Source organism: Protobothrops mucrosquamatus, unplaced genomic scaffold (genome assembly GCF_001527695.2).
Source record: "Protobothrops mucrosquamatus isolate PMUCROS unplaced genomic scaffold, P.Mucros_1.0 scaffold2029, whole genome shotgun sequence".
Taxonomy (NCBI): Eukaryota; Metazoa; Chordata; class Lepidosauria; order Squamata; family Viperidae; genus Protobothrops; species Protobothrops mucrosquamatus.
The window spans coordinates 4987-26370 of record NW_015388138.1 but is presented as its reverse complement, the minus strand read 5'-3'; the positions used below and the strand labels follow the sequence as shown (position 1 = coordinate 26370).

The 21384-nt window shown below is 44.7% G+C and overlaps 1 protein-coding gene across 1 annotated transcript in view; it reads left to right on the top strand.

Annotated features, from left to right (window-relative positions):
* Positions 1-19353, top strand: part of LOC107294634 (alpha-1-macroglobulin-like) — a gene marked incomplete at its 3' end in the record, with an annotated part of 65396 nt that extends 46043 nt beyond the window's left edge. The window contains exons 13-23 of the mRNA XM_029285658.1: positions 118-268; positions 682-826; positions 2946-3110; positions 4497-4560; positions 5226-5418; positions 9693-9984; positions 14048-14174; positions 15566-15687; positions 16475-16526; positions 17182-17265; positions 19177-19353. Of these exons, the coding sequence (XP_029141491.1) occupies positions 118-268; positions 682-826; positions 2946-3110; positions 4497-4560; positions 5226-5418; positions 9693-9984; positions 14048-14174; positions 15566-15687; positions 16475-16526; positions 17182-17265; positions 19177-19353 (1572 nt within the window). The remainder of the gene's footprint in view (positions 1-117; positions 269-681; positions 827-2945; positions 3111-4496; positions 4561-5225; positions 5419-9692; positions 9985-14047; positions 14175-15565; positions 15688-16474; positions 16527-17181; positions 17266-19176) is intronic.
* Positions 19354-21384: the final 2031 nt, after the last annotated feature.

Sequence of the window (21384 nt, the reverse complement as noted above, 5' to 3'; positions counted from 1 at the left end):
TTGTCTCTCCCTCCCTCTCTCTCCCTCTCTCTCATCTGTCTGTCCATCTGTTTAATGAAATTTATATGCCTCTTTCAATCTCTTCTTCTCCCGCCACTGGGGAATTTCATCCTTTAGAACCCAAAGGGGACTTCCTTTTGAATCTCTCGGTGGATGTTGACATGGCTCCCAAGACCCACTTGCTTGTCTACACCATTTTGCCCAGTGGAGAACTCATTGCTGACTCGAGAGATTTCACCATAGAAAAGTGCTTTTCTAACAAGGTAAAGTTGTGCATCTTGTGTTGTGCTGTTAAAGAAAGGCAAAATCTGAATGTTGCAGAACAGGTCTTTTTTTGAGCTGGTGCTACCCATCTCTACTGGCACTAATATCCACAAAATCTTCTTTGCTTCTGATCCTTTGAGAAATAGCTCTTGAGTTACACTTTTGTTATCTGCTTGTCCAGGCTGATGTAATCAGCTATGTTCTCTCCAAACTAAAATAAAGTCTATTTTTCTTTGGTCAGCCAATAGTTTGATTGAGCCTGTCAAACTGTGGCTTGAGATTAGTCACAGGGGGCAACTCAAGGTTACAATGTGCATGACAACAAGGATGACTTCGTCCCACTCATTTCTCTTTCCATTCATTCCATGCAGAGAGGAAATGGCTTTTTCAAAGACCTGGTTTATGTTTACAGGCCAGACTCTGGTTCTCTGATCAACAAGGCCTGCCTGGCCAGAAAACCCAACTCCATCTTTCAGCCTTCCCCGGTTCCCTCTGTGCCATCCACGCTGTTGACCAGAGTGTCTTTCTCTTGAAACCTGAAACTGAGATCTCCCCTGAGAAGGTGGGTCCCAACTGCATTTCAACTGGGGCCCAGATATGTCCTGGCTCCTGCTGGTTTCATCCCAAGATTTACTTGTTCATAGAGATGTATTTCAAATATGATCACTTGCAGCCACTTATTTACAATTTACACCAGATGATAGCGGTCACAATCAAATTTAAGGTGCCGTGGGAGGACTGTAGGCAAGGAGACGTAAAGAATGTTGTCCATAAACTAGTTTTAGGGGAAGAAAATGTCAGAAAAATAGAAGGACAAAGCATATAGACCAAGGGTAAGCCCAATATCACAGTCCAGAGAGTTTGCCATAATGTGAGGTAATGTGTTATAGTGGTGAAAGTGATGGATTAGGAGTGGAACTCCTGAGGAACTTTGGGTCAGTCCTCTCCTCAGAGTCCCAGAATCAGTGTGGAGTGAGGGTGAAGGTTCGTTCTCTGAGCTTGTGGGTTGGTTTCTGAATGTTTCGCTACCAGGCTAGGTAACATCTTCAGCAGAGTTTGACCTACAACCAGCCTACAAACTCTTCAGAATCCAAATCGGCCACACAACCAACCAGCACCAACCCTCAACCAACCCACGCAAGCCCCCTTTCCCTCCACCAGCAGTTCACCTCCCAATTACCCTGGCCTGATGTAACCTCTCCATCACAAAACCTATCAAACCCTCTCACTGATGACTCACAATTGACCCATCATAAGACCCTCACTTGACACACACATACTTGAAGCCCTTATAAACAGAACACTGACACTGACATCCCCTAAACTCCACTGAAGATGTTACCTAGCCTGGTAATGAAATATTTGGAAACCAACCCACAAGCTTGGAGAACGAACCTTCATCCTCAACCTACACCTGAGCTACAGATATTAGCCACTATTGCAAACCAGTGCAGACTACTGTGGAAGAGGACAGACTAAGCACTCAACTTCTGGTTCTCCATCAAACATAGATCACTCTTGTATTCTCAACCCAGCCTGTCTCAGAGGTGTCTCAATGTAGAATCATCTGGAGCATCTTGGCCAGAAGACCAGGGTGCCCTCTGTTTTGAGATTTCCAGTAAAAGAGAACTCATCATTTCATGTGGCGGCCTATAATGGAACATGAGAATGACCTTGGAGGACAGGCAGAAGAGATGCTGCCTGGGGAATGATCAGATAAAAGGGGGAGAAGCCCGAAACTAAGTAATGGACAGAGAAAAAAACTTAGAAGGGATCTAATTTATCAACTGCTGAAAAGATGTGGCAGGAGAACTGTGCTTTCAGACTTGCAAGATTCTGTTAATGTGACCTTACAATAAAGTAGATTTAACTAACCTTATTGTGTTTATTGTTTGGTCTGTTGTACTTGAGAGGCTGATAACAATCTTGCAGATTTGAAAGCACAAATCACCTGCTGTCTCTTTTTGCCATTTGGTTGGTTAGGGTGGATCCTCTCTACATTTCTTTCTCAGTCCGTTAGTCAGCTTCAGGTTCATCCCTCTTTTATCTGACCTCTGTCTCCCTTTATTCTGTCCCAGACAGAATAGGCTACTTTAATCCTGTCAGAGACAGACAGATAACTCAGCGAAATAAACAAAGAAATATCGCTTTTATTTCTAGGAATTCTAAACAATAACTCACTGTTATGTAAAGATATGTCCAGAAGCATATTTAGCAATGTAGCTCATTCCACAGGTAATTTGATAATGGATTTCCCCCTCTTCTTCTGCATAAGACTCACATGTTGGCATAGGACCTCCAAGCCGTGGGGCTAAGAGCCATGAGGCTGGATGAAACAAAGGCATTCCCCAACTGGCCCATGGCCAGGATATCCTGTGATGAACTTTAGTGGCTCCTCCTTCCTCCTCCTACTGACCTGTTAACATGGGATAGCTGACTAGCTAAAACTACATTACCCATAAGCCATCTCTTAAGGAGACAGCACTTAACCCAATAAATGCCAAACATTCTAACATACAGATCTACATGCTCTAGTCAGGATTACACGATCCAGAACATTCTTCCCTCATCTCCCAAGGTCATTCTCCCATTCCATTGCACAGCCTGTTTCATTAGCTTGACAGGCAGGAAGTTCCTTTACCCCAAATCTCCATCCTTAGTTGCAATCTTTCTGGTTTCAGGTTTACAATTTCCTGCCCAAGAAAGAGCGCATCATCTCTGATGACCTCATTTTGGATGAAACCAATCTTCATCCCTGCCCTGAAGAACCATTCAGGCCTGAAAATATTGGCTTCGGCACATTGCATTTTTTTTCCGAGGATGGGGATTCTTACAAAATATTCAGGGTAAGCATCAAAGCTATGGTACTCCACGCAGTAGATGCTCTCATTAGGCAAGAAGAAGTGCCTAGTAGATTCTCTGCTGAGCTGAAGTAGACTCCTGATGTCTTCCTGGTCAGATCCATAGTAATATACTTTCCTTGCAGGATCCAATCTGGGTCAGTCACTGGGACCAGAGGTTTCAGTCTTATGCTGGAGCCCATCCTTAGGGAGCTAGCACACATTCTGGTAGAGAGAAGTTCCCTGAAGATGGTCTCCAGCACGAATCCAAAAGCTCGGAAAACAAAACCTTGGGTCCCGGTGACTGATCCAGATTAGATCCTGCAACATTATCGTGGGACACGTATATTTGCCTTCCTTCGTGATATACAGTACATTCCTTATTTTCTTAATTGTTTGTCATTCCTAACCATCTTCCCTGGGATTTAATATGACCTTACAGGTGGTCCTCAACTTACATCCACAATTGAGCCCAACATTCCTATTGCTAAGTGAGACATTTGTTAAGTGAGTTTTGCCCCTTGCACAGTTGTTAAGTGAATCACGGCAACCGTTAAGAGCTAAGAGCCATAATGGCGCAGTGGTCAGAATGCAGTACTGCAGGCTAACTCACTTTTCACTCCAGCAGTTCGATCCTGACCTGGCTCAAGGTTGACTCAGCCTTCCATCCTTCCGAGGTCGGTAAAATGAGGACCCAGATTGTTGGGGGCAAATAGACTGAGTCTGTAAACTGCTTAGAGAGGGCTGTAAAGCACTGTGAAGCGGTATATAAGTCTGCTAGTGCTTTAATAACATGGTTGTTAAGTGAATCCGGCTTCCCCATTGACTTTCCTTGTCAGAAGGTCACAAAAAGTGATCACATAACTCCAAAACACTGCAACTGTCGTAAATATGTGTCAGTTGCCAAACATCTGAATTTTGATCATGTGATCTTGGGGATGCTGCAATAGGCATGTGAAAAACAATCGTAAGTCACTTTTTCAGTGCTGTTGCAACTTTGAATGGTCACTAAATGAACTATTGTAAATAGAGGACTACCTGTAACTTCCAAGCTGATATAGGCTCAGTCAGGAGCTGCCACCAGCTAAGGCTTCTCTTCCACTGCTAAAAGACCCGTTAAAGAATTGGCTTTCCTTATTTGGCTATAGATGGCTATTGAAGATGCCAAATTCCATCTGTTGCTTGTCTGTCCCTTTAAGTACCCCCCCCCAAATGTGTAGCAATATGGGCAGTGGGTGCAGCATTATGAAAAAAGAATTACTGGAGAGAGTTGGACAATAATATATTCCTTACGGTTGAGTATATTAGAACGTACAAAGAATAAACATTGATAATTAGTTTTTCATGAGCAGAAAGAACTGTTCCTCAGTGGCTCTTTGCTTCATCTGGTAGGACTTTGGCTTGAGCATTTTTACAAACACCAAGCTGCGCAACCCGCACAACTGCTTCAACCTTGGTAAGAACTGGAATGGGGAAAAAATGATAAGGGAGTGGGATCTTTTACAATCCAGCTACTTCCGGGATTGAGTGTTGGAACTCTTCCATAGATAGAGACCTGATAGCTGAGATTTGATCCTGACTTCCTCTGTTGCAGAGGGGCTGTGTGGGAGTGTCTCTTTGTTGCAGGAACTGGGTATGGATAGTCTAGAGAAAAGGTCAAAGGGTGACATGATAGCGGTATTCCAATATTTGAGGGGCTGCCACAAAGAAGAGGGGGTCAATCTATTTTCAAAAGCACCTGAAGGCAAGACAAGAATCAATGGATGGAAACTAATCAAGGAGAGAAGCAAGCTAGAACTAAGGAGAAACTTCCTGACAGTTAGAACAACTAACCAGTGGAACAAACTGCCTCCAGAAGTTGTGAATGCTGCATCACTGGCAACTTTTAAGAAGAGATTGGACAACCACTTGTCTGAAATGGTATAGGATCTTTTGCTTGAGCAGGGAATAGAAGGCCTCCAAAAGCCCGGATCGGGTCGCTGGGGGGCTACAAAATTACTCTGCGGCCATGGATCCGGGCTCCAGAGGCATGGAAAAGGCCTCCGGAGCCCAGATTGGGCCACTGGGGGGCTGCAAAATCACTCCATGGCCATGGATCCGGGCTCTGAAAGTCTTTTCCAGGCTTCCGGAGCCCGGATCGGGCTGCTTGGGAGCTGCAAAATCGCTCTGGAACCATAGATCTGGGCGGCAGAGGCCTTTTCCAGGCCTCCGGAGCCTGGATCGGGTTGCTGAGGGTCCACAAAATCACTCTGCAGCCATACCTGTACTCCCGCTGGCAGCTTAGAAGGAACCAGTTCTTCTGTTCAAAAAGAAGGTACCGGAACGCCATTCCATGCATTCTATGAGAAAAAAAGCCATGCTAATAATCATAATACGATAACAATAAGAGCAGGCAGTAGAAAAGGTGAATAGGATAATAATACCACTGCTGCCACACAACATGGGTAAATATACTTGGACATAAAACAATTCTATTTGAATTATGGGTTTGACAGTAATCGTCACAAAGAGGATAGAGTTTATGGGGGAATCTAACAGGTGATGTTTGGATTCTTGGCCTCAAGTTCCATGGAGCAAAGAAGGTGGAAAGGTCGGGGCTTCCAGTGATGAAATTTTTCCCCCATTGTTCAACTGTCTGGAACCAGGGGTCCCCAAACCCCGGTCTGTGGACCAGTACCGGGCTGCGGCCTGCCAACAAGCAGTCCGCACAAACAAGCAAAGCCCCATCCACGGGATGCAGGCAGCACACAAAACCAGGCCCCCTCCGGTCCGTGGAAAAACCTCTTACCATGTAACTGGTCCTGGTGCCCAAAAGGTTGGGGGCCTCTAGTCTGGAAGTCTCCAATCATCCACTGTGGGTTTATGCGGAGAATTAACAAAACGGGACCTGAGGAGGGGAGGGTCTGGGATCCTTTGATGATGTTGATGATGATGGTAATAATAATAATAATAATAATAATAATAATAATAATAATAATTATTTCCTTTCCTTCCTTCCTTCCTTCCTTCCTTCCTTCCTTTCCTTCCTTCCTTCCTTCCTTCCTTCCTTCCTTCCTTCCTTCCTTTCCTTCCTTCCTTCCTTCCTTCTTTCCTTCCTTTCTGTCTGTCTTTCTGTCTTTCTTTTTCTTTTTTCTTTCTTTTCCTTCCTTCCTTCCTTCCTTCTTTCCTTCCTTCCTTCCTTCCTTCCTTCCTTCCTTCCTTCCTTCCTTGCTTTCCATCCTGCTTTTTTCCATCATTAAAAATAAGCCTAATTTTTAAAAATCTACCAGCTCAACATGAAGAGGTATTTAAATCTTCAAACTTCAGTGTGCAGATTAAGCTCCCACAACTTCATTGGGACAACAACAACAACAATAATAATAATAATGTTGGAAGGAACCTTGGAGGTCATCTAGTCCAACCACCTGCTCAGGCAGGAAACCCTATACCATTTCAGACAAATGGCTGTCCAGTATCTTCTTAAAAACTTCCAGCATTGGAGCATTCACAACTTCTGGAGGCAGGTTGTTCCACTGATTAATTGTTCTAACTGTCAGGAAATTTCTCCTTAGTTCTAGGTTGCTTCTCTCCTTGATTAGTTTCCATCCATTGCTTCTTGTCCTGCCTTCAGGTGCTTTAGAGAATAGCTTGACTCCCTCTTCTTTGGGGCAGCCCCTGAGATATTGGAACACTGCTATCATGTCACCCCCTCGTCCTTCTCTTTATTAAATTAGACATACCCAAATCCAGCAACTGTTCCTTATATGTTTTAGCCTCCAGTCCCCTGATCATCTTTGTTGCAATTCATCCAATTTTTCTCTCTCTGTGTTCTAGGGATGGTACCTGAGCATTTACCGATGCCTGGAGGGGCTGCTTTTGGTCCGGGCTTCGCTTTCCCGGGAATTGGGCGCATGCCAGCCGCTGGAGCTGGTTTAGGTGTTCTTTCTGGTCCTCTTCCGGGGCTTCCCACTCCTCAGGTTGTGGCCGCCCCTGAAAGGACACCTCGCCACGTTTTTCCTGAAACATGGTTGTGGCGCCTGGTTATGATAAAGTAAGTTGATGGCACAGCCTAAGAGATTCCCCTGGAGACCAATTTCTCCAACCTTGGGAGCCTTCCAGACAGGGAGGGCTATAGCTCCCCCCAGTGATGGTGAACCTTTTAGAGACCGAGTGCCCAAACTGCAACCCAAAACTCACTTATGTATCGTCTGGTGCCGGGTGGGCGTGGCCCATTGGGTGGGCATGGCTTTGGTGGTAACTATAGACTGGGTGGGACTAAAAAGTTCAATCAATCAATTCCAACTTTGCAAGATCTTTTTTTTTCCTGCAAGAAGTTGAAATTGATTGATTGATTGAACCTCTTTTTTTTCTGCACACGGTGGCGGAGGCTTAAAGTGAAAAGGTTTTATAAAACCCAGCTGAAGGCCTAGGACTGGGGCGATGGTGCGCGTGCCCACAGAGAGGCCTCTGCGTGCCACCTGTGGCACTCGTGCCATAGGTTCGTCACCACCGGCTCCCTCCATCACCCTCCAACTCAAGTGGCAAGTTTAAGCTGGCTTGGCTGAACACGAAGGCAGTTGCAATCCAATATTTCCGGAAGGCACCAGAAGAAGACAACTGTTTAAAACATGCGTGGAAGAAGTCTGCCTGCAATTCAACTTGATCTTAATATTGATTTTTTTTTTTTTTTAAATTAAAACTCTCAAGAGAGTTCATGTTACAGCACTCTAAATCTATATTGCTGTGCAGACATCTGGTTCATTGAAGTTCCTGCACAATTGCTCCTGGACTGATCAATCTTTTATGCTGTTTTTTTTTCTTTCCAAAAATATATAGATAGTACTAAACTTACCATCCTAATTGACCCTGGAATTATGGTCGTACGTCATTGCAGTTGTAAATTGAGGCATTGTGACCTGATTTTTGTGTGTGTGCGCGCAGTGGTCATTGAATGAATACCATGGTTAAGAAAACCCATTTTCCCCCCAATGGGTGTCCCAAAAATGCTTTTCCACGAGGCAACTGGACTTTCTTATTTTTCCTTTGAAGACATTTCACTTCTCATCCAAGAAGCTTCTTCAGCTCTGACTGGATGGTGGGGGAATGGAACAATTTATATTCCTTGAAGACAGCTGGTCATTTGCATTCTTTTAGAGAGTCTTGAGGCCACTTGGAAGTTTATCTGTGTCGTCAGGGTCATCTAAGTAGTGAAAATGGGTGTGGAACCTTCTTGAGTAGTGCACCCATTTGTACCACTCAGGTGACCCTGAGAACACAGGTAAACCTCCAAATGGCTTCAGTGACTCTCTAAAAGAATGCAAATGACCAGCTGTCTGCAAGGAGTATAAATCCTTCCATTCCCCACCATTCAGTCAGAGCTGAAGAAGCTTCTGGGATGATAAGTGAAATGTCTTCAAAGGAAAAACAAGAAAGTCCAGTTGCCTCGTGAAAAAGCATCTTTGGGACAATTATGACCTGGATGACTAAGAATCTCCATAGACATTTCCCAGTGGGTGTTTTTGCTGGAGACCAGAAATAAATGCCAGAAATCAGCAAATATATATATATTGTAAATCACAGTCATGTGACCATGGGAGGCTGCAAATGGCTGATTGCCAAGTGCCCAAAATGCTAAGACGAGATTGGGGGTGTGTTTGTGCCCAGCCATCATAAGTTTGAAAATGTGTAGCTTTGTGGGGGGGGGGCACCATCATAACTTCAAGCAATTGTTAAGCGACTGGTCGTAAGTGAAATTAAAACCTGTAGCCCGTTTTAACTATTATCCTTTGTCTCCCTGATGGAGTTCCTTGGAGGCAAGTCCTTGGCTTATGACCACAATTGGGCCTAACGTTGTTAAGTAAATTTTGCCCTATTTTACAACTTGTTAGTTAGTGACACAGTTGTTATGGGACTCTGGCTTCCCCATTGACTTTGCTTGACAGAAGATCTCAAAGGGGATCGCGTGACCCTGGGAATTCTACAAGTATCATAAATATGAGCCAGTTGTGAAGCGTTCAAAGTTTGATCACAACCACGAGGATGTGGCGATGGTGTCAAAGAGTGAAAATTTGGCAGCTACGTGCCTCTGTTTTCATTTTGCTATTAGAATGGGGGGGGGGGAAGAGAGGTGTTGTTTTCAAATGGGTTAGTGAGAAAAATGAAATCTCTTCAGTTCCTGCTGAAAGTCAGCAGTGTGGAAACCTTTCAAGGACGTTCTAGCAGGTGTGAAGAAGATAGCAAATGGTTCCCATAACAAAGAGAACATGTTTGCATAAGCTACATGTTAATCTGGGGTGGTTTGGCTGGGAAAGTCATTGTTATATATACTATGGTCTGATGCCTTGGGATTTTAGAGTTAGTTTTACCTCACCTTTACCAGGCCATGTATTCAATAAGCAGTAAGCTTTTCAGAAATGAAAGTAATCCTGGACTTTTATTTGGATACTTCAGCTGGAAGTTGACAAATGGGCATAAGTGTGAAAAATGGCCATAAGCCACTTTTTTCAGGGCTGTTGTAGCTTGGAATGGTCAATAAACAAATGGTTGGAAGTCGTGGAGTACCTGTAGAAGATTTGCTTCCCTCACTTTCTGTTCTCTTGTGTCTTTCAGTGATTCTCAAAGAAATAGCCCTTCTCACCTCCTTGGTTCTGGCAGAAGGAGGGATGTATCTAAAGAATCCAAGGAGATTGCTCTTCCTGTGACCATCCCGGACACCATCACCGAATGGAAAGCTGGAGCTTTCTGTCTTTCAGCAGACACTGGCTTTGGCCTGGCCCAGCCCGCTTCTCTGACGGCTTTCCAGCCATTCTTCATTGAACTCACTTTACCCTATTCCGTGGTGCGAGGAGAAGCCTTCCCACTCAAGGCTACAGTCTTCTCCTACCAGGATTACTGCATCCGGGTAAGGATTACTTAATGGCTTCTGTGGAATCTTCTGTTTGTATTCTTGAAATTGCTTGGTTCTCTTTCTCTGCCTATTTGCTCCAGTTCAGAATAACACAATAACAGAGTTGGAAGAGACCTTGGAAATCTTTTAGTCCAACCCTCTGTTCAAGCAGGAACCTATATCATTCTGGACAAATGACTGTCCAGTCTCTTCTTAAAAACCTCCAGGGATAGAGCACCCACAATTTCCAGAGGCAAGCTGTTCCACTGATTAATTTTTCTCACTGTCAGGAAATGTCTCCTTAGTTCTAGGTTGCTTCCTTGATTAGTTTCCATCCATTGCTTCTTGTTCTGCCTTCAGGTGCTTAATTCTTAACTGTCCATGGTTTGCATTCAAGCTCTCAAAACAACCTGAGATTATCCTGCCCCAGTTTGCAAAACAAAAACAAAAACAGAAACCGAACTACCCACTGGATTCTACACGTCTGAAGCCATCGTATTTCTTTAAGACACTGTGTTTATATTTCTCTCACTGCCATCTTCGCCAGAGAATTGGCTTTCAATACTCCCCCCCTTTAGTACAGTATTTCAAGCTTGATGACTTTAAGATGTTTGGACTTCAATTCCCAGAATTCTCCGGCCAGCAGTTGAAGTCCGCTCAACTTAAGGTTGTTGAGTTTGAAAACACTGTTCTAGCGGATGCTTGTCTACTGAATTATTGTCAATGCTGCAAATACTGTATATTCTTGCTTTGACAAAATATGCAGAACTGTCTGGTATTTTTAGAGTTAATTCAGATTATGGTGGGGGGAGGAGAAAGATAGGACTGCGGGTGGGAAGAGACCGGAAGAGAACCTCTGCCCTTCCACCTGATAGGAGAACATGATATATGACAGCAAATTTAGGGAGGGAACATGCTGGTAAATTAATTGCTCAGAGGAAGAGAATTTTAGATCTTAGCATCAACTTCGTTATGCCTATGCCGACATTTTGTAACAATAAATTACTTTTAGGAAAATCAATGCCTGGAAGTTCTTTGAAGTGTTTCATTAGCCGGAACCATAACATCTATACAGCTATGAAAGTAATGAGTGCATAAGGGGAAATGAACTAGAACAGTGGCCCCCCAACCTTTGGGGCATCAGAGACCAATTCCGTGGAGAAAGGTTTTTCTGTGGACCAGAGGGGGTGTGGTGTTGCATACTCCCTGCATCCCGTGGATGGGATTTCACTTGTTTGTGCGGCATGGTTTCTGGCATGCCATGGACCAGCGCCGGTCCATGGACTGGGGGTTGGGGATGTAGTAATCAGTGCTCAGTCATTGCAGAGTGCAAATATGGCTTACCGCCTTCGCAGCGTTTATTCTTTATATACAGGTTTCAAAGCAGCAAAAGTTTAACATGGCATCAGCATAGTAACAGCATTTCTATTGGTGAAACCCCTTGCCAATCATTAAGGATAGAAAGCCAGAGGCCCAAAACAGGGGGCAGTTGGCTGTAGCATCCTGTTGTTGTAGGCTAGCTGATATCAGGCAGGCAAGGTCATTGCATTAGCCTGGGTAGTTTCCCACATTGCCATGGTAATGCAGAGAAAAAGAGATAAGGAGAGAGAGAAGGCACACAGGCATCAGAAGGGCAGCGTGCTGCTCACGGCCTCCACCCGGCCCCCACTCTTCATGGGGATCCCTGAACTAGAACTTGCAGAGAAAGTGTAGGTTGTACCCAGAAGATTGTGGCTGGGATCCGGCTTTACCATTAGCCAGAATGGGGTTGATCTCCCTTTTCAGTTCTTTAATTGCTTATTTTATCAAGAATAGCAAAGAGAAGCTTGTAGGATTCCTACCTCAATGACTAGAATAACTTGTGTTCTATATGCACGATGACGTCAAGACTTGGGACACAATGCTACGTTTATCTTTATCTTTTGCAACACAATACTTGGACCAGGCTGGCTGTTTCCTTCCTCATATCTTCATGCCTACAATATGGAAGTATGACTAGTTTTTAATTCAATCAGTCATGGTTCCATATTCCAAAGTGTATTTGTAATTTATTCCAAAAGATTGTGAGAGATGGTTCAGATGGAGGAAGAGTTGAGGAGGTGGCTTATAGTGAAGTAGCAGTTTCTCAGGAACGAGCAGCACATTCTAGAAAGTAGGGCAGATAAGAGGCACCACAGCTTGGAGCTGGATAGGAGACAGAGATTTTGGATAGCCATTTCCTAGAACAGTGATGGCGAACCTTTTAGAGACTGAGTGCCCAAACTGCAACCCAAAACCCACTTATTTATTGCTGGGTGCCAGGTGGGCGTGGCCCACTGGGTGGATGTGGCTGGGTGGTCATGGCAGATTGGGTGGGTGTGGCCAAGGTGGGCGTGATCACCTCAATGTTGCTCATGGGGGCCGGGCAGGTTGGGGGAGATCCAGGGGGTCTCTGGCAGGTGGGGCAGTGGGCTGGAGGCTTGTGCTGCGGGGTGAGGCAAGGCAAGGCGAGGCAGGGTGGGGGTGCCATTGTCACAGGGCAAGGAGAGGCAGGGCCCGGGGCGGCGGCTGCCTGACACCATTGGCCCCTGCACACAGAAGCCAGCGAGCGCATGGGTGCTGGGATACATCCAGCCATGTGGGATCTCAGCAAGGTAGCAGGCAGCTGGTTGAAGAGGGATGTTTGCCATCTCCAAGGCATGGCATCCGTGCCCACAGAGAGGGCTCTGACTGCCGCGTCTGGCACGAGTGCCATAGGTTCGCCACCACTGTCCTAGAATCTCTCAGGATATACCTGTAAGACTGGGAATGTTAAGGGTTTAGTCTGGCAAGATTCTGTCTGTTGTGTATAAGCAGATAAAGAACTGAACTCTGGCTGAATTGTTCGACATCAACCCTGACACAGATAGAGATATAGGTAAAGACAGAACCTTTCAAGGTGTATTGCCTAGTGACGGCAAACCTTTTAGAGACCGAGGGCCCAAACTGCAACCCATAACCCACCTATTTATCGCCGGGTGCCAGGTGGGCATGGCCCACTGGGTGGGCGTGGCTGTGGTGGTCATGGCAGACTGGGTGGGTGTGGCCAAGGTGGGTGTGGCCACCTTGATGTTGCTCATGGGGAGGGATGCCTGTGGGGGCCGGGCAGGGTTGGGGGAGATCCAGGGGGTCTTTGGCAGGTGGAGCGGAGGGCAGGAGGCTCGTCCTGCAGGGTGAGTCGAGGCAAGGTGAGGCAGGGTGGGGGTACCATTGTCACAGGGCAAGGTGAGGCAGGGGCTGGGGCGGCTGCTGCCTGACACCATTGGCCCCTGCACATAGAGGCCAGCAAGTGCATGGGGGCTGACAGTGTCCATCAGCAGCCACATCCTGCCGGCCCCTCGACTGGTGCAATCTGGGGCTCTGCCACCAGCAGTTCAGAAAAACAGCTTCTGAGCTGGATGGATGGCCAACAGCTGAGGAGGCGATGCAGTGGGTCATGCCTGGGAAAAGGAGAGCATGCGAGGCCAGGAGAAATGGGATGGGGGGGAGGGAAACCAGCCATGCTGGGATGCATCCGGCCACATGGGACCTCAGTGAGTTAGCGGGGGGCTGGTTGAAGAGGGATGGTTGCCATCTCTGGGGCATGGTGCATATGCCTACAGAGAGGGCTCTGAGTGCTGCCTCTGGCGTGCTGCCTCTGGCACATGTGCCATAGGTTCGCCACCACTGTTCTGGGAGAATAAAAGAGTTTTGAACATACTGTACACCATCCTTTTCATTCATTCAGCCGCTCATTCATTTATATATGTATATGTGTGTGCTGGTGGCATAAAAATTCAATAAGCAAGCAAATAAATATTCAAACAATGTCACAGATGTTCAAAACTTAACAAATAAATACAAGCAAACCTCGGGGAGAAGAACATTCATCTAATCATAGTATAACCATTGTGCAGGCTCCCCATGGGATCCCCAGTGTTGCTGGAGACACCATGTTTTCAGGGCCTTTAGAAAGGCTCACAGGGGCCTCATGGGAAATGATGATTATGAGCTTTTCTCTGCACTGCAGTGGGGATGTATAGTTTTCCCACTGAACTATTTTTTTTTTCCAAATGAATAGGTCAGAATATCTCTGGCTCCTTCTGCTGACTTTGATGCATCCCCTATGGAGAAGGAGGAGGATTCCTATTGTATCTGTGCAAGCGGAAGAAAAACAGTGCCATGGATGGTGACCCCTAAAATTCTAGGTAAGTGTAACTAAACAATCCTTTTGGGTCATTGAACCATTATTTAAAAATGATCTTTTCCCTCTGTGTATAAAGTAAATCAAGGAGCAGAGTTTTAATTATCATTTCTTCCTAGGATTATAATGGTATACAAGAAAGACCTTGGGAGACCGGGCAAAAAGACATTGCCTAGGGCAGTGAGAGCGAAACTTTTAGAGACTAAGTGCCCAAACTGCAACCCAAAACCCATTTACATATTGTTGGGTGCCGGGTGGGTGTGGCCCATTAGGTGGGTGTGGCCTGTTGGGTGGGCGTGGCTGTGGTGGTAATGGCAGACTGGGTGGGACTAAAAAGTTCAATCAATCAATTCCAACTTTGCGAGATCTTTTTTTTCCCTGTGAGAAGTTGAAATTGATTGATTTATTGAACTTTTTTTTTTTTTGCACAGGGCGGTGGAGGCCTAATGCGAAAAGGTTTTATAAAACCCAGCTGAAGGCCTAGGACTGGGGTGAGGGCGTGCGTGCCCAGAGAGAGGGCTCTGCATGTCACCTGTGGCACGCCTGCCATAGGTTTGCCACCACGGGCCTAGGGAATACTCAGCTAGGAGATGGCATTGCCTGCAGATGTACAGAAGGCAGGGCAAGAGGCTCAGAAGACACCCTCTCTAGTTTCTTGGGCTGTAAAGGAGACAGCGGGAGATTTTTACTTTCAAACATGAAAGATTCTACTAATACAGATTTACAGTTAAAATAGAATTAAGTCATCAGGTTGTGTTTACTGTCTTAACTGGCATCAATACTGCAACTCTGAAAGTTCAATTCTCCTGCTCTCTCCTGTACAGCCTGAGAAACTAGGGAGGGTCTCTTCTGATTCTCTTGCATCTCCTGTGAAGATTGATTCGCCTTTTCACCTACATTTTCTCCCTTTGCTCATAGCTTGACATGATTGTGGAATGCAAAGGTGGGAGGGATGGTATCTAGGCAACCGAGACATCTTTGAGAGCTTGGTGCTGATAACACCAAGATCGCTAATGGAGGTGCTCGATGGAGAAGTGGACTTTTCCCATAACAAGAAGAAGTATTATATTGGACAATGTGAACACCCCGTGGATGGTGGCAAGGGAATCTATTGTTTAATTAATTTTTGAGTGGGAAAACCAGAGCTGGTTTTGCTTCTTCTGTGCCAATGTAAATTTTCAGTAAAGTATTATATTCTTGGTCCCAGGAGTTCCTTTTTCTGGAAATGCCAACTGGACAGTTGATGTCTCCCCACTATACAGCTGCAGGCTCTGCTGTCCCTTATCTGACCATACTCTTGGCAGGGTCTCTGTGCCCAATCTCCCTAGATCTTTCCCACATACCATTAAAATATAAGGGTAGCATATTGTAAGGAGATGATCATTTTTGTTCCAGGGGAGATAAACATCACAGCAAGTGCAGAGGCTGTGAGCTCAAATCAGCTCTGTGGGAATGAAGTAGTGGAGGTGCCCACCATCGGAAACAAAGACGTCATGATCAAGTCACTATTAGTTGAGGTATATGGGATGCTTTAAACCTGGGCTGGGTAATGAGGGGATACAGACTTCTGAGTAAAGCAGTGGTGGATATCTATGCTAAATGTCGGGGAAGATGCTGAGGAAAATACCAACAGCTGGCAATTTATCCCAGATAGTAGATCTTCCCAGGACAAGAAGAGAAGGTATGAGATTACCTATCTGAGCTCTGGAGTGTTGCTCCTTGGGAGAAGTCTGATAAGATCTGAAGGGAAGGGATCTTATCAGTGATCTGTTTGCCTCCCCCCCTTTCACTTTCTTCTTCTTTGGATTACAAATTTTACAATAGAAAAAATGGCTACTATAAGAAAGGCAACAAAAACAACAGAAATGACAACAACAAAAAGGGGCTTTTTAAAGAAAGCCAGCAAATGATAGAAAAAAGGGATTAGTCAAGACTTTACATAAAATAACACTAGTACTAGCACTTATATACCGTTTCACAGTGCTTAACAGCCCTCTCTAAGCAATTTACAGAGTCTGCATATTTGCCCCAACAGTCTAAAAGAAGGCAAATGACCAGCTGTCTGCAAGGAATATAAATCCTTCCATTTCCAGTCAGAGCTGAAGAAGTTTCTTGGATGAGAAGCGAAACGTCTTCAAAGAAAAATAAGACAGTCTAGTTGCCTCCTGAAAAAGCACCTTTGGGATTTCCTGTTGGTGCTTACCTACTTAACTCAGATGTTATTTCTACAGTGACATTTTTTTAAATGATTCTAACACTCATGTTCATCTCCCCCTTTTTCCTTTCTTTTCTATTCTGGTGAAGCCTGAAGGGATCGAGAAAGAAGTGGTCTTCAACTCTCATCTCTGTGCAGATGGTACGTTGACCCTGTAGACACAGATATTAACTTACTTTAAATGCACTTTTTTTAAAAGTACCTCCTTCAAAAGAAGATCACCACCTCCCAAACCCAGACATTCATGAAAGCCTAGATAAGGGGTGTGAAACTCGAAACGTCACATGACGTGTCGCGACTTTTTTTCCATTGCCGGCAATGGGGTGGGCACGGTTTCGGCATGACACATGCGGCCTGTGGGCTGGCAGTTTGACACTCCTGGCCTAGATGTCTATGGAGATTCTCCGTCATCCAGGTCATAATTATCCCAAAGATGCTTTTTCACGAGGCAACTGGACTTTCTTGTTTTCCTTTGAAGACGTTTTGCTTCTTATTCAAGAAGCTTCTTCAGCTCTGAAGCTTCAAAGCTGAAGAAGCTTCTTGGATGAGAAGCAAAATGTCTTCAGAGCAAAACAAGAAAGTCCAGTTGCCTCATAAAAAAGCATTTTTGGGAAAGCCTAGATGAGAGGAAGGGGGGGGGGATGATATAAATATTGGACATAGTCTCTTGAATAATTTGACTCCTGCTAAAATCACTACTGTAGCTCAGCCTTCTAAGCAGTATGTTGCACCAAGAGTCCAGTCAGAATAGCAGTGCCAAATGCACCCTGGTCTAAATTCTGTTTCTCTTTTATAGGAAAACCTAAGTCCGAATCTATTCCTCTGACATTACCGGAAAATGTTGTTGAAGGCTCAGCCAGGGCCTCCTTTTGTGTGCTGGGTAAGTGAGGTTGCTATGCTACTCATTTTGGAAATTAATTCTGTCTTTGGGCATGCCTGCATAAAGTCCCTGGGTCAGTCCAGAAGCTGCTCCCATCACATATACAAGTAGTCCTTGACTTACAACAGTTCATTTAGTGACCGACCGAAGTTACAACGGCATTGAAAAAAGGGACTTACGACCATCTTAAAATCAGTTAAGTCAGTAACTGACTTAAGAGCCGTGGTGGCGCAGTGGTTAGAATGCAGTACTGCAGGCTACTTGTGCTGACTGCCGGCTGTCAGCAGTTCGGCAGTTCAATTCTCACCGGCTCAAGGTTGACTCAGCCTTCCATCCTTCTAAGGTCAGTAAAATGAGGACCCAGATTGTTGGGGGCCATAGGCGGACTCTGTAAACTGCTTAGAGAGGGCTGTAAAGCCCTGTGAAGTGATATATAAGTGTAAGTGCTATTACTATTTTCCACACTTGACTGTTACAGCATCCCTACAGTCATGTGGTCAAAATTCCCACACTTGGCAACTGACTCATATTTATGATGGTTGCATGTCTCGGGGTCATGTGATCCCCTTTTGTGATCTTCTGAGCGGTCGGCTGGCTGTCCAGCTCAGAGGCGGCTTCTCTGAACTGCTGACGGCGGGCTGCAGAGCCCCAGAGTGCACCGGTCGAGGGGCCGGCAGGCTGTGGCTGCTGACAGACACTGTCGGCCCCCATTTGCTCGCTGGCCTCTGTGTGCGGGGGCTGATGGTGTCAGGCAGCAGCCGCCATGGCCCCTGCCTTACCTTGCCCTGCGACAATGGCATCCCCGCCCTGCCTCGCCTTGCCTCGCCTCACCCCTCCTCCCCAACACTCCACCTGCCAGGGACCCCCTGGACCTCCCCCAATCCTGCCCGGCCCCCACAGGTGTCCCTCCCCATGAGCAACATCGAGGTGATCACGCCCACCTTGGCCACACCCACCTATTCTGCCATGATCACCACAGCCACACCCACCCAATGGGCTATGCCCACCTGGCACCTGGCAATAAATAAGTGGGTTTTGGGTTGCAGTTTGGGCACTCAGTCTCTAAAAGGTTTGCCATCACTGTTCTAGCATGTTAGACCCTCACTGCAGTTGGCCATTTTAGGCATCAGACTAAGACTGGGAGAAAGTTAGTAGATTTCTCTGGATACTCAAGCAATGGCATCTTTTGAGGGGGGATCAAAGTTGGCAAGGTCATCATGTAATTAATATTGAGAAAATCATAACTGATAAAGATATTTCAAATATCAATGGGAAATTAAACCTTAACAATAGCATGAAAAACAGGATTTTGATTGATGAATTGACATTATTTTTATGAATTGCTATTATTGTTATTGGTGTGATATTAGTAAAATATGATGAAGATGCTTATATTTAAGTTTGTATACATTAACAGTGCCAAAAATTGTAATGGTGTAATGAGGGGGAAATGGAAAAAATATGGAGAAGAAAGGCTGATCAGGGAAAAATACTGTATTGTGTAGTATTGAACATATTTATAGTGAAGACGTTAATGTTAAAATATTTGAACCCAGACAACATGTTGTTTACTAAGCATTAAAGACTGTATGTCATGGTTCCAACAGATGAAACTCTTCAAAGAACTTCGAGGCATTGTTTACCTTAATCTTGGTTCACACACTAGCTACAGTATTGTTCCCATGAACATTCCTCCTCCTCCCCCCCAGTATCATCTAATTCTAACTCTAATTTTAAGAGTAAAACACAAGAAGGAAAATGGTTGTAACTCCATATGTTGTCAAAGCAAAAACATCTGACGTTAGCAGCGTTGACACTGTAATTCTAAAAAAATAATAACATTTTTATATATATAAAAAAAACGTTGCCAAGATCATCTATGTCATCTGTCCTCCTCTTTCCCCATCTCAGGAGACGTTCTCGGGGGAGCGATACAGAACCTCCACCAGCTTCTCAAGATGCCCTACGGCTGTGGGGAGCAGAACATGGCCCTCTTTGCCCCCAATATCTACATCCTGAACTATCTCAAAAAGACTGGACAACTGACCGAGGACATCAAATCCAAGGGCATCGGATATTTAGTGGCTGGTGAGAAGCATCCCACAGGAATTCTCCCCTCATGCTTTCCCTATTGCAGTTGGGAGCTTTCAAAGGCTCGATCCACAGATCAGTCACTGGTATCGATTGAGGAGGTTGTAAATTGGACAAATTAGGTTGACTGAGACACTTGGGACCTTTTCAGAGGTTGCGAACAAGATACGTTAGTAATATAGAGAACCCGTTTCGTGTGTGGTTAAGAAACCAGAAGATTGTGATCTCAAAGGTGCATTTTTCATGAGGCAACTGGACATTCTTGTTTTTCTTTGAGACGTTTTGCTTCTCATCCAAGAAGTTTCTTCCGCTCTGACTGGGTGGTGGGGAATGTGAGGATTTATACTCCTTGCTGAGGGTTGGTCATTTGACTTCTTTTAGAGGGTCATTGAAGCCATCTGGAGGTTTATCTGTGTCATCAGGGTCACCTAAGTGGTGCAAATGGGCGTGGAGCCTTCTTAGAACTGTTGAAAGGATTGTGTGGCAGACTGGAGATAGACGATGTCGTATCCCTCCCCCTCTGTTGGGAGAGGGCTGTTCAGTTCTGACGTAGATGGCCTCTTTGACCCTTCTTTCAAACCAACTTGGATGAGAAGTGAAACAAACGTCTTCAAAGAAAAACAAGAAAGTCTTGTTGCCTCGTGAAAAAGCACCTTTGGGATAACTATGACCTGGATGACTGAGAATCTCATAGACAGAAGACTGTGAGTTCTAGTATGGCCTAGGCATGAAAAACTGGCTGAGTGGTTTGGGGCTAGTAACTCTCTCTTGGTTTAACTCACCTCAAAATGTTGGCTGGGAAAAATAGAAAAGGGCTGTGGGGATGATAAAACAAGGAAGGCGTGCATATCTACCATTTTGAATTTATTTAAAAAAAGTAGTCAATGAGGGATAAAAAAATCTAATAAATAAATACATAAAATATTGCTCAATGGCTTGCTGTTCTGGACAATCCAGGTATCCTGCAATAGTAAAGAATTAGAATGAATTACAGTTTAAATATGGAAACTCTGTTGAGTGTTTATGCAAAGAGCAAATAGGGTTATAGGTGTAATGGTAAACAAACAAACAAAATGTGTAAAATTTAGGAACACTGAACATTAATTTTAACTTCCAAATAAAAGTCCAGGATTATTTTCATTTTTGAAAAGCTGTTTATTGAATACATGGCCTGGTAAAGGTGAGGTAAAACTAACTCTAAAATTCTAAGGCATCAGACTATAGCATATAACAATGACTTTCCCAGCCAATCCTCCCCCCCCCAAGATGTCCATGTAGCTCATGTAAACAAGTTTTCTTTGTTATGGGACCCATCTGCTATCTTCTTCACGCCTTCTAGAACAGAGGTCCCCAACCTTTTGGGCACCAGGGACCAGTTCCGTGGAGAGAGGTTTTTCTGCGGACCAGAGGGGGTGTGGTTTCATGTACTGCCTGCATCCCGTGGATGAGGCTTTGCTTGTTTGCGTGGACCGGTTTCTGGTATGCTGTGGCCTGGTGCTGGTCCACGGACTGGGGGTTGGGGACCCTTGTTCTAGAATGTCCTTGAAAGATTTCCATACTGCCGACTTTCAGCAAGCTTCTGTAAAACTGGAGAGATTTCATTTCTCTAACTAACTCATTCAAAAACAACACCTCCCTCTCCCCTTATTTTAATGGCAAGTTGAAAACAGAGAGGTAGGTAACTGCCAAATTTTCTTTTTTTTTTTTTTAAGAATTTTTTTATTGATTTTCTAATTTTACATTTGAACATTTGAAAAGCAACGTGGCGGCTGAGTTGGTCAATAATTCAATAACATACAAATATCTTTAGTACAAATCTCAAACTGTTACATTCAATATTTCCTCTCTTTTCCCCTTGGTATTTACTGTCTCATGTTTAAATTAATACAATTCCTATTATATCGATTAAATAAAAATAACTTTCTTACATTTATCAATAATTTTTGTTTATACATATCCTAGTTGTTTTAACATTCAATTTTTTTTAAAGACAATCAATGTCCTGGTTAGTTTTTCCCAATTTTTAGT